Source organism: Molossus molossus, unplaced genomic scaffold (assembly GCF_014108415.1).
Source record: "Molossus molossus isolate mMolMol1 unplaced genomic scaffold, mMolMol1.p scaffold_m16_p_10, whole genome shotgun sequence".
Taxonomy (NCBI): Eukaryota; Metazoa; Chordata; class Mammalia; order Chiroptera; family Molossidae; genus Molossus; species Molossus molossus.
The window spans coordinates 9,747,432-9,760,007 of NW_023425345.1; the positions used below are offsets into that span (position 1 = coordinate 9,747,432).

General features: G+C 51.3%; 1 protein-coding gene across 2 annotated transcripts in view; it reads right to left on the reverse strand.

Moving 5' to 3' along the window:
• BTBD11 (BTB domain containing 11) overlaps positions 1–12,576 on the reverse strand; it is a 278,882-nt gene that overhangs the window by 35,713 nt on the left and 230,593 nt on the right. Inside the window, exons 5-10 of one of the 2 annotated variants that reach the window (XM_036251810.1) lie at positions 7,960–8,125; positions 5,858–5,947; positions 3,567–3,668; positions 1,550–1,643; positions 1,300–1,435; positions 484–704 (exon numbers count right to left, since the gene is read on the reverse strand). In XM_036251810.1, coding sequence (XP_036107703.1) covers positions 484–704; positions 1,300–1,435; positions 1,550–1,643; positions 3,567–3,668; positions 5,858–5,947; positions 7,960–8,125 — 809 coding nt within the window. The remainder of the gene's footprint in view (positions 1–483; positions 705–1,299; positions 1,436–1,549; positions 1,644–3,566; positions 3,669–5,857; positions 5,948–7,959; positions 8,126–12,576) is intronic. The other variant, XM_036251811.1, reaches the window with a different exon arrangement.

Below are 12,576 nucleotides of genomic sequence, written 5' to 3' on the forward strand. Positions count from 1 at the left end.
TCCTGAAGCTCAGTGGGCGGAGCCCGGTAAGGAAGGCGTGTCCTCATCCTAGCCGCGCCGGCCGCAGCTTCGTGGATTTGGGTGCTCTAAGCAGTGATTCCACAAGCACTGGGAACCACCTGGGATGATTGTTAAATATAAAGATTTCCAGCCTTTATCCATCCAGACCCTCGACAGCAGAGCTTCTGGGTGTAGGGCCTGGCAATGTGTATTCAGACAAGCTCCCAGGTGATTCAAGTTCCTAACTTCCCAGGGTCCAGAGTTTGGGAATCGTGGAAAGGTGACCTGAGGATGGGGCTTTGGGGCTGGCAGGATGCTGCTGTCACTGGGGACAGTGTGGGGGTCTCAGCGTGGATAGTGCTTCAGCCAGCCAATGAGAGGTTTCCTGGGCCCACGTATGTGTGTGTGTGTGTGTGTGTGTGTGTGTGTGACCTAGAGCCGGGCAGTGGTGTGCGCCCAGTGGCGGAGGGTGCCCAGACTGACCTATACTCCTGATGTCAATTGTGACATCCACGTAGCCATGCTCAGCGCTGTGATACATGGCCTCTCTCAGGGCTCTCAGTTTGGCCTTGCTGTTGCGGCTGGCACACAGGGGGGGCGGGGCTGTCTCCGCCAGGTCAGTCCCCTCGGCCAGAATCTCCTCCAGGGACAGGATATCATTCTTCTCCTTCTCTGGCTGAGCGAGCAGTTTGCGGAACACATTCCTGTCAATCATAAACCCAGATAGGAAGACACTCAGAGACGGAAGGGCTTTTCCAGGTGGGGATGGGGCGGGAACATGGGACTATGATGGGACCAACTTGGGTGGTGGTTTCAGAGTCCTGACCACAGGCGCTAGTTCTGGGGCTGGAGGAGAGAGTGAGGCATGACCGGCCATGTTTCCTCAAGGACAACTGGGAGCTCAGTGTTTTCCTCAAACATCTAGAAGGCTCTGTGACCTGTGCACTCGCCCCCAGTGAATCCGCTTTACTTGGGGTGCTGTGTAATTAAACCCGATGGAGCGGCAGACGGGAAGCAATCAGACACAAGGTGCTTTATTCCTTAGATAGGCTGCAGTCTCCGGGAGCTGGGAGCTGGGAGCTGGCCGGGAAGGGACAAACCAGCCAGTCTGGGCAGATGTGTGCGGCTCGGAGCTGGCTCTCGGCGAGAAGCTGGCAGTGAAGGCCACTCTGGCCGGGCTGGGGCCTGCACTGCCTCTGGGCCCCACATCCAGAGAGGCAGTGGGTCTGGGGTAGGCCTGGGAATCTGCATTTTTAACAAGCACCACTTGGGACCTGTGACTGGCCCGTCCTAGCCTACCTGTGTCCGTGGGCTGCGGCCTGGCTGAAAGAGTTCATGTCACCCTGGGGGGTTGTAGAAATTCCATTCCTGTACATGGTTCCTATCAGAGGGTCCGCACCACGCTCCAACAGCAAACTAACCAGCTCAAAATTGCCTGCAAGCCCAGAGAAGGGGTTTCATAAGAGAATAAAGCAAAGATACAGTGCAGACACTTCAAGGGCCAGGGTGGTGGAGACCCCTGGCCAGGGCGAGAACCGGCAACTCTTACCCACGGCGGCCGCGAGCTGCAGGGGGGTTTCCGAGTAGTTCTCCTCGCCGTGCTCCACAGAGCCTTCCACCTTGGCCCCGGCGTCCAGGAGGAGCTGCGGAGGAAGAGTGGCCACTGAGATGTTCAAAGGGCACGCACTGTACGGAGGCGTCAGAAAGACTGGTGGAAATCAGTGCAATGCCAATGTGCCTGCTCTCCCTCGGGTCAGTGACCGCGTGCACAGGGTGAGGGCAGGTGTACCTCGAGGATGAACTAGGAGCTCTTGTACTATCTAGAACCTGAGACTACTCACAGTGTGGTCAGTGTGGTCTGCAGACTAGCAGACTGGGAACTTGTTGGAGACACTGGCTCTCAGGCCCCACCCCAGACCCACTGGACGAGAGTGTGCCTGTTACCAAGATCCCCAGGCGATTTCCACGTATATTAACGTAGAAGCCCATGGAGCCAGAGGGCTGAAGGACTCCCTTTTGGGGTCGGAGAGCATTAAAGTGGTCTCTTAGAACCACAGAATCAAAAGTTCTGAAGGACTCTGGAGACCACCTGGGCCAACCAGGGCAAGAATGCCTTCTAGAATGCCCTGGATAGTTCTGAGGACAGGCCAGCAAACGCTAAGCTCCCTGGCCAGCAGGATCAATGAATAAGGGATAGAGCGGGCTTCCAGGAGTTTGCGTCATAGGACCCAGTTCTGTGCATCCCCTAAGATACCTGAGTTTCTTAGAAAATGGAGATTCTGTCCACGCCAGATCTCACTCACAGGGAATGTGCTGTTGCTGATGTGAGATGGGGTGGAGTGGGGGGACTCTGCTTTCTTTATCGCCCGTGGGGCTTCCTGAGGGCACAGCCAGGAGGGGGCTGCACACTGGCATTCCAGGACTTGTGCCCCTGCAGCGGAGAGGAGGCCTGACTTCTGTTTGGCTCTGCTCGGCGGCCCACTGCTCCAACTCCTGCTTGAAAGGTGGGGGATGTCGCTGATGTTAAAGGATGGTACCTGCATCCGCCAGGCCACCCTCCCACCCCTTCTTTCTTAGCTGCTTTTACTAGGAGTGGGCTGGGCAGGACATCATACAGCCAGGAGTCAGGTCTCAGTGTGACACGTCACACGCTCAACCCCCTGAAACATGACTTTGGATCTGTCTTCAGGGTTGCCATGACCTAGGAAGCAACGAAGGATTCCCGTGGAATTCCCACATTGCCTCGTGGTCCCTCTTCCACTGACCCCTGCTCCGCATTAGTTCTCAGAGGCTTGGATCACGTAAAAGGACGTGAGTTCCGGATGGACCTGAAGCTCAGCACTCACTACGGGCTCAGGTCTGGTCACCATTTGGATGCTCATCTCTTTTCTGGTGAAGTGAAGACCATGTTTAAGATCTAGAATGCACTGGATGGCTAGTCACTGAACACCAACTCGACAACAGCCAGAAAAGGAGCAAGCCATACACACTGATATGCCCGAAGGACCTCGGGGGAGGACATCTCTCCATGCTTGGGAGCCGTTTCAGAAGACACATGTGAAGGCCCTGTTCTAGATCTCCCGGATCCAATTCTCAAGAAGTGAGAGCCAAGCAAGTGTCTTTTGGAACCATTGCCTTGGTGACTTGGATGCTTCTTTCCTCTGGTTGGAAACCACTAGACTCAACACAAACACCAGGGTCACACCTAAGGGGAAGTTAGAAGGTCTCATACCAGCCAAGTTTTATATTCATGTTGCAACAAATAAAATGAACCAATCCACAAAACCACAGCTCAGGCCCCACCCCCGAGCAACCGGGAACGACTTCGTAGGTTGGCCACTGTGTGTGTGAGGCTGCGTGTGGGTGGTGCTAATTTCATATTGGTTAAAGCTGGCTCATATAGATCATTACATATAATATTTTCATTCGTATGATATGAATGTGCTATATTTAATTGCAATGAACCAATATGAATGTCTTAGCGAATAAGCATGCTGGGAGAGAGATTTGCATAATGGAAGAGGTAAAATTAGAGGTCAGTTGTGGATAGGGAAATACGTTAATACCTGAACTACAGGAATATGTCCATGCAACACAGCAAAAGTCAGAGCCGTCCAATGGCGGGTCTCGGGGTGGACGGATGGATATTTATGAGGAGTACTGACAACCTATAAACAAATTGAAGTTATTTTCAAAATGTGACCTTCACAATACTCAGACTAGCGAAGCTGACCTATCTGTGCTGGGCACGCAGTGGAGGCGTACAGAGGACATCCCGGAGGGTGTCTTGGGGAATGCTGATTTGGGTAGCGAGGAATGAGGACTCCTTTGCTTCTCGTCTGAAAGCAATTCGACGGATGATGTCTGGCCACCTCTGAGGCGCCTGGGAGAAGCTGTGATGGTGGCCCCCGTGAGCCGGCTCAGCTGCCTGTCTCCTCTTTCTGCTTCAGGAAAGGCGGAGGTTCTGAGAACTACAGGGTGTCAGTGTGAAGTGCACTGCCATTCCACCCACACCCGGAGGGGGCGTTCTCGGTGGCAGCAAACCCCAGGCAAGGGGAGGGCTGCTTCAAGCTTTTGAGCCAGGGAAGACCACCATCTGATGGAGGAATGTCACCATTGGTCACAGTTCACCCACCCTGTCCACACTTCACCCGTCTGCTGCCTTCCTGGTTGACAAAGACCCTTTAATGTCTGGAAACTGGGCATAAAAACTTCCCTGAAAGCACCTCGGATGAATGATCTGATCTTGGTCTGTTGCTATGGGGGCCTCAAAACACCCCTGGCCATGAAAGAGGTGTTTGGGCAGCTGAACATTGGGGTTCTGCAGGATGGCACCCACACATGGTTTTTCTCCCAGATGTTCCTGGGGCCATGTCACCGCGATGCCTGTTTCATTCAGAGCAGCCGAATTCACTGGTCACCTGCCCCGGGAAGCCTTGTGCTGGGAGTGATGGGATAGGCGAGGGAGGACCAGAGAACCAAGCTGAGGCGCCCTTGCGGGGTCTGCACGGTGCTCAGGGATTCCTAACAGGAGTGAGAAACCCCTAATACTTGAAACTGTATGATCCCAAGTGGTTGTGGATCTCAAACTATGTCTAGTGCCTGCTTTCCTCAAATGAATACAACACTCATTAAAAAACAACAACACTGCTACTCAGCCCGAGCCAGTTGGGCTCAGCTGTTAGAGCGTGGGCCCTCGAACCAAAGCGGTTCAATTCTGGTTAAGGGCACGTACCTGGGTTGCAGGTTCAAACCCCTCTTGTGGGAGGCAACCAATCGATGTGTCTCTCTCCCATTGATGCTTCTCTCTCTCTTTCTCTCCTCTCTCCCTCCCTTCCACTCTCTCTAAAAATCAATGGAAAAATATCCTCGGGTGAGGAAAAACAAACAAACAAACAAACAAAACAACAAACCTAAACTAAACAAAAAAGCCCCCCAGTGAAACCCACAGTGCTAAAACTAGAAGAGCATCTAACGTTGAACTAGCGCAGGTCCCGGGGTTGCTGGGTCAGGGCACTGGAACACCAGTTTCTCCAGTTTCCAGGGCTGCCAGTGTCTGGCTGCCAGACAGAGTGGGTCTTAAGACAACACAGAATATGGTCAAAAAGTGTGATTTCACCTAGTATAGCCCTTGGCAAGGGAGGAAACCAGCATTACCCGAGTCCCAAACTTACGCTATAAATAAACAGGTATTGATTTCTTCCAACAACTCTCTGGGATGGGTGTGATTATTCTCCCATTGTGCAGATGGGGACACCGAGGCTCAGAAACCACTTGCCCAAGCACAAAAGCAAATCACTAAGGTATGGACGGTTTCAGAATTTGAACCCCAGTGTCAAATTCTAAAGTCCTTTGGGGTGTGCTTTCTGCTCTAGCACACCACTCCAAGGAAGCTTGTGATTAGCTTTAAGACCTGTGGCTTCAACTCAGCCAACCAGGTGAGCCAATCAGGATTTGGTGGGGGAGGGGGCTAGAGCGCAGCTCTGGGAACACAGTCCAGCTTTGTACGGTGCGGCCGGAAGGGCTGGTGGCCTCGGAGAGCTCTCTCTGCTCTGATCCCAGAAGGAATGGATTAGCAGTAAGCAGCAGAGACTACGTACATCCGAGCCAACGAAAAGCTGGTGCGCCTTGCAGCTTGTTGGCTGTTTTTAAGAGAGGCATACATGCTGGTGGCTCCCTGGAGTTTGGTGGGGCTGGGGCCTCGGGATGGAGGAAATCCATCCTCTGGTCTGATCTATTTGCAGGACAGTGCCCTGCCCTCAGCGGTGGCACTCAGGAGATCATGCCCCCCTTCTCTTTGCTCGCCTTCCCCTGGGGACCGCCAGGCCAAGGGGCCTGCAGCCCTCTGCACCCTCACCTCCACATTCAGGTCAGCTCCGGCATCCAGCAGCATCTGAACCATCGCCTCGTCCCCACGGACGCAGGCGTACATCAGGGGGGTCATGCCCTGCGGTGAGTTAGAAACCAGAGAACGGAGGTTTACCAGGTGGCTGTGTCACTTGATGATAACAAATGGAAAAATCTTACTTTTGTTTAGGAGGCTATGTTTGTGCTCAAAATCCAGCATTAAAAATAATAAACAGCCCTACGATGCATAAGACCACAATTCTCCATATTTGGAAAACCGAAATGGAGGCAAGAAGGGACCATAAATTGCCTTTTTGCATTTATAGTGGCTTAAGTTGGAGGACTTTCATTTGTCTTAGGGTGCCACAGACCTAGGAGTCGTTGCTGAAGCAAAGGGCTGATTTCAACTTACAGCTCTTGAGAACTTTCTGGAAACTGCAGTATGAACCCCTAAGTTATCTAATTGACGAACACCGCTTCCTTGACATTTTCTCTTTCTCAACCTAACAAGTGTCATCTTTACTCTATACAAGATACTCGTCGGTGTCAAGGGAAGTTGGGTGCCTTTGAGCACCCCCCCACCACTGACATCGGGTTTGACATTATCATTGACAAGCAAAAGGCAAGCAAATGAGGAACGGCCTTCAAAAGTTCCATACTGTATTTGCCCATGACTCCTGCTTATTACAAAGTACCACAACCAACAGAAGGAAGGGATGGGTTTGTCAATAAACAGTGTTGTAAAGGCGGCTATTTGGGAAAATATTCAAGCAAGAAGAATCGTATCTCTCACCATCCATTAAAGTCATTTCTAGTTTGATTAGAGATACAGAGACAAAATTAAAGCCATAAAAGGCGTCTAGGCATAAAAGTAATAAAAGAAATCACAAAGGAAAATCATTGTATTGAGAACATACGATTGGAAACAAACAAAAAGGTAAGCAATACATTGAGACATATTTGTCACATTACAATAAGGGTTATATGTCTAATATGTAAAGAGTTCTTCTAAGTAAAAAAGACAGTAAAGCTCCAATGAAAAACAGGCAAAAGATAAGTAAAAGATGAATGGGGAACACATGTAGTTGGAGGGTATGAACAAGGAAACAGTCTCTGGAGAAGTGATTTGAGATAAAAAAAAACAACAACCTTAAGAAAGGTTGATGGGTTTGAACCACTATTTCCACTTTTCAGAATTTCCCTCAAGAAATAATCAGGGATTTGAACAAAGATTTGTGTAAGTTGATTTAGCTCAGCATTATTGATATAAGTGATTAGAAACACCTTCCATATCCAACAACTAAAGTGTGGTTAACGGAGTAAATAATATGACCACTTTACGTAGCCAATAAAGGGGATTAAACATATTTAATGATATCACAAAGTACCTTTATATAGATGATTAAAAACAATAAGATATAATAAATTTCTATTTAGAAACATATAAATGTGTGTGTGTGTGTTAGGGCTTCTTGGTGTTGCTCTAGAAAAGCATTAGCTGCTATCCCGTCCCTGGAGCAGGTTGTATGAGCTGTCCACGTGAGACGCAGCTCCATCTGTCCTTTGTGACTTTCCATCTGGGGCTCACATTGAAGGGGTCTCCCTGATGGCAGACCCACCAGCCTTTCAGTGTACCTCAGTGCCAGAGGCTTGGGGGACAGCTGCCTATCTCTGAGGTCCCTCCTAGGGTCCCCCAGAATGACTTTTGTGTCTCTTAGACATACCCTGAAAGTTTGGTGAAAATCTGCCTGACTTGTTCTGCGATGCAGTAACAGGCCCGCAGAGAACTAATTTTAACCATGCTGGAAAAAGCACTGGAAGGACTCGAACTAAATATAAATATAATGGCTATCCGGGTGATGGCATTATTTCCTTTCTGGAATAGGCCTATTTTTCTCTATTTTCCATTTCAGCTGCAATGATCACGTGCAACTTCTATAAAGATGAACAAGGGTATTTTTATTTTAAAAACTTAAAAAAAAACTAAAAAAAAAAAAAAAGGCCTGAAGTCAACAGTAGGGGGAGCCTCTGTCCAGTGCCTGCTGTTTCCATCTGGCCATGGGGTGTGGTGAAGGTGGGGGTGCGTGTTCAGACACTCAGAAGACCCTGTACCTGTTCGCTCATGGTGTTGATCCCATCGGGCCCCAGGAGAGACACCGCCTGCTTCACTAGATCCGTCCGCCCACAGTTCAGCATCCGGAAACCCAGGTCCTGCTTAAACTTGGCTTCGATGGCCACTGCGTCCAGCTTCCGAGAAGCAAAAAAGCAGTCGTCAGCCCTAAGGAAGGGAGAGATGGTCAGCGGGGTGCCGCGGCGTCCTCAGGTCCTGTCCTGGAAGGCCACAAGAGTTAAGTCGCACCAGGAATCTTTGCATGTGCTTTTCCTGTTCATTGCCTGCTCCTGGGCTTCGGTTAAAACGTGGATGTCTCGATCCTTGGTCCATTACAACTGCTGTGGACGTGTCCAGCCCTTTGTGTCCCCACAGTGTCCTGAGCAAAGTATACTATTGGCTAATATTTACTGAATGTTTCCTAGGGGCTAGGCACTCTGCTAAACTCTTTACATGAATTTAATCTCCACTCAACCGCAAAAGCAAGTACTACCATGACCCCACTTTTAACCACGGGGAAACAGACCCAGATAAAGACTTGCCCAAGGCCACACAGCCTGCAAGCAGTGGTGCTGGGATGTGAACCACGGCAGTCTGGAGATCGGCCTGGGTATCGACTATGTCCCCCTGCCCCCATCACGGCACAGACTCTTTGCCTCTTCCCTGTGTGCCTTCCCCTCCAGGCTGGGGACTTGGGAGAGAGCAGGGGCCCTGTCTAGGGTGTCTGTGCGTCCCAGTGCCGGACAGCGCACAGCACACGGAGGAGTTAAAAACATCAGCTGAATGAACACAGGACATGTGCACTGTCTACATTCAGAGCAGAAGCAGGGCGGCGACCTGGCAGGAGGGAATGAGACCACGCATGGTACAGGGCCTCAGAAACGAACCCAGACAGCCGGGAGCAGCAGGCGGTTGGGGAAGGGTGGGGAGAAAAATCAAGGGGTTCCAGACAGCAATGCAAACTGTGCTTGTCTAGGGGGCTACTTCCTTCGCACGGTGAACTGATCTATCACTTACTGAATCCAATCTCCAAGCATTTATCGAGCACCTGTTTGTGACAAGCTCTGCTCTAGGTGCTGGAGACACAAAAGCTAAACATGTCACTGTCCCTGCCTGGGGCCCACTGCCTGGAGGGGAGAGGGCACAGGCACGGGCCATTATAACCCCACGTGGTAAATGCAATGACGGAGGGACCGGAGACAGGCACCACATGGAGCCTCGGGTATACAGCAAAGCTTCCTGGGGGAGGTGACCCCTGAGCTGGGTCTTAAATAAGGAGAGAGGTCAGAACTTGGAGCAAAAGTATGGAGATGAGACATGGCAGGTGAAATGCAGGTCGTGTGAAGAGTCCGGGTTTCTGGCAGAGTGCCAGCGTGGAGGGCGGGGCTAGGTCACAGGGGCATTTGACTTAATTCCCAAGGCTCCAGACTTGATCCTTAAACGCCACTGAAGGTTTTTAAGCAGGCAGGAGACTGGTGGGGTTGGACGGCCCACTCCGGAAGACAGTAGAGGATGAGTTTGTGGGGAGCCGCCCTTAGAGACGGGAGGCATGTTGGTGCTAAATGAACCAGCCGGATGGACAGAAGACGCCGCCGATGACAAAGAGAAGGGAGAAGGGACCAGGAGAAGGCTGGGGCTGTGGGGATGGAGCAGAGGTTGTGGCTTCCGTTTTCCCCACGTGCAGCGCCCACTTCTCTGCTGACGGCCCGAGGCTGGCGGACCACACTGGTGCCAGCCGCCGTCGGTGCCGTCCCAGACGCCTTCCTATTCCTCTGCGGAAAGGGGCCAGGTGCTCGGCATCCCTGGATCCATTCCTGCCTCTAACTAACACACTCGGCGGCATAAGGAAGGATTCCGTTTGTAGGGGAATTACTCTCTTTTTTATCCTTGGAGGAAATTGTTCCAGAAAGTTTATGCCACTAAGACTCCTGCTCAGCAGTAAGGCTAGGATCTGGGGAGAGCACCTTAGAGGTGAACCACAAAGAGCCTCAGGAAGTGGGTGGGGTGGGTGTGTACTTGACCCTTCGTTGGGTTCCTGATGTGTCATTCATCGTTGCTGACAGAGCCTTGGCCAAGGCTGTCCTGAAATAGGAACCCTGTGGTAAGTAGGAAATGTTCGGCTCTCAATGGGAGACGCTAGGTGTTTGCTTCTGGCCACCAGGGGGAGCTGATGTAGTGAAGATACAATCCAGAGAACCCCAAGCTTGGGGCTGAGGGGGGAGGGGGTCTAATCTGCATACGTGCTCAAGAACTGTGTGTCAATCAGGCTCCAAGAACCTACGAGCATGAGAGCCCAGGGGAGAACCAAGAAAGGTATTTAGGGCCCACAGTTGACCAGGACCCTGGACCCCAAGATTAAAGACTGCCCCAATGCTCCAGGGAAGCCTGAGAGCTCCCCAGATGGTGGGGGAGGGCTGAAGGACTGTGGGCTTGGCTTTAGACCATGGCATAGACATCAAGGTGTGAAATTCTGGGGCACAGAATGGGGCTGTGTCACAGGGCCCGGTTCATGGGGCTCTAGGCTTGGGACCCATAACTAGGGCTCCAGATTCGGCAAATAAAAATACTGTAGCAATGTGGGACAAACATGGTAAAACATTATTCACTATTTACCTGAAACTGAACTGTTTTATCTGGGAAAAGACAGACACACTTGCCATGATTGTAAAAGAACATGAGTGGAGACCATGGATCCCCTGTTGTGCAGACAGACAGCACCTATCTCTAGGGAGAGAGGGAAGACCTTTGGTGTGGCAGGAGGCTTCAACTAAAAGATTGAAGTTCCCTAAAAACGGTTAAGGAAGAAGCTTCAGGCCAATGGACAGGAGAGAAGAGGGTGAGAGCAACAGGGACGGTCCTGGGGCCTACTGCTGACTGAGGCTCGGGGTGGGGGGAGGAGGGTCTGCACTTGTTGTACTGAAGTGTCTGGAGCCTTGGGGGGCGGTGTGCAAATCTTGGGGAGGTATCTGCTTTGACCATTGTAAGGAAAACCTTTCTTCTCACAGACCACTGTCGGAAGAGGGTGCCTTGTGAAATGAAGAGCCTCCTTCTTGGGAGCAAAGATGCTGTGACTTGGCATGCTCACTGAGTTTGCAATTTCCTCCTTCCTGCCTGCTGTCCTCGGTGCTTGGTTGATTCTCTCAGAAAAGCATTCTGTTTTTTTTGGAGCCATGCTAAATCCCATGGGACTGGATGCGTGTTCCTGAGTACCTACTGTGCGTGGGCACCACGCAAGGGCCTGGCAGGGCGGAGACACAGACCCCACCCCGTCCGTGCTCACTGAGCTCCCAGGCTGCCAAATAGATCACTCCAAGAACCTCAGGAGATGTGTTTACCAGCTAGAGAGGTCCTTGATTTTCATTAGAAAGAGACAAATGGCAAGAAAATTACTGGAGCTGAGATGATGATGATAAAAGTTGTTATTATAGGAAGCTGACATTTACTGAATACTTAATATGGAAATCTAAGCTCTTCCCGTGTATTAATTCATACAATTTGCACAACAAGCCCACAATGTAGGTGTGGATAGGAGCCCCGTTCCAGAGATGAGGAAATTTCCCAAGTCACAGCTGGTAAGCAGTGAGACAGGACTTCAGCAGCTGGACTGACACCCAGCCGGACCCCGCTCAGCGGGACCAGGCACTTCTCCATGGTGCTGGCATGCCCCCAATGCAGGTGCCCCCTCGAGCGAATCTCCTCGATGTCTCCCAAACCCTCAATTTAGTATGTCCAAAATGGAACATTTTATTAACATGTCCACCTCCCACCCTCCAAACGTGTCCCCCCGTCATCCCATCTCCACAAACAGCACCCCTGTCCAGCTGCTCAGACCAGAACATTATCTCGCACCCATATCCATTCCCTCAGCTGTTGGCCACCCAAACCCCCAATTCCAAATCCATCCATTTCTCTCCCCCTTCCGCCGGCCAGTCTCTGGTTCCAAACACCACCATCTCTTGCCTGGATTATTGCAGTAGTCTCCTAACTGGTCTTCCTGTGGTCCCTGTTCTCCCATTCCAAACCAGTTTCTTAGCAAGGGCTGAGTACGCTTAAAATGTGAAGAGGACCATGCTCTGCCCCAGTTTAAAACCCTTCAGTGCCTTCCCATGTAATGAGAAGAGACTCTAGCTCCCCCCGCAGGGTCCTCGGGGTCCCATCCTGCTCTCCAGCCTTTCCCTTGCTCCTGCCCTCTGCACCAGCAACTCCCCTCAACAGGTCAAGACCTTTCCTGCTTTGAGGACTTTGCTCCTGCTGTTTCTTCTCCCCGGAATGCCCTTCCCTTGGCTCTTTGCAGGGCTGGCTCCTCCTCACCCCTCAAGTATGAGCTTTGAATGTCTTGTCCAAAGGAGGCCCACTCTGGCCAGGGCACACAAAGGAGCGTATTCTTCTCTCCGAGGTGCCCCATCTCCAGCATCTTCGCCCCGTTAGCACCTTCCAGCACATGGTAGTAACTGATGGGTGGGCCATGTCCCACCCACCATTCATTCTTAAGGCCCCGGGAGACATCTGCTTATTAGTAATCCCTCAGTCATACAAAGTAAGTTCTGGTTCTAGTTACTGAATCTTACCAGCCAAGGCAGGCAAACAAACAAGCAGGTAAGAAACATTCTGCACAAAGC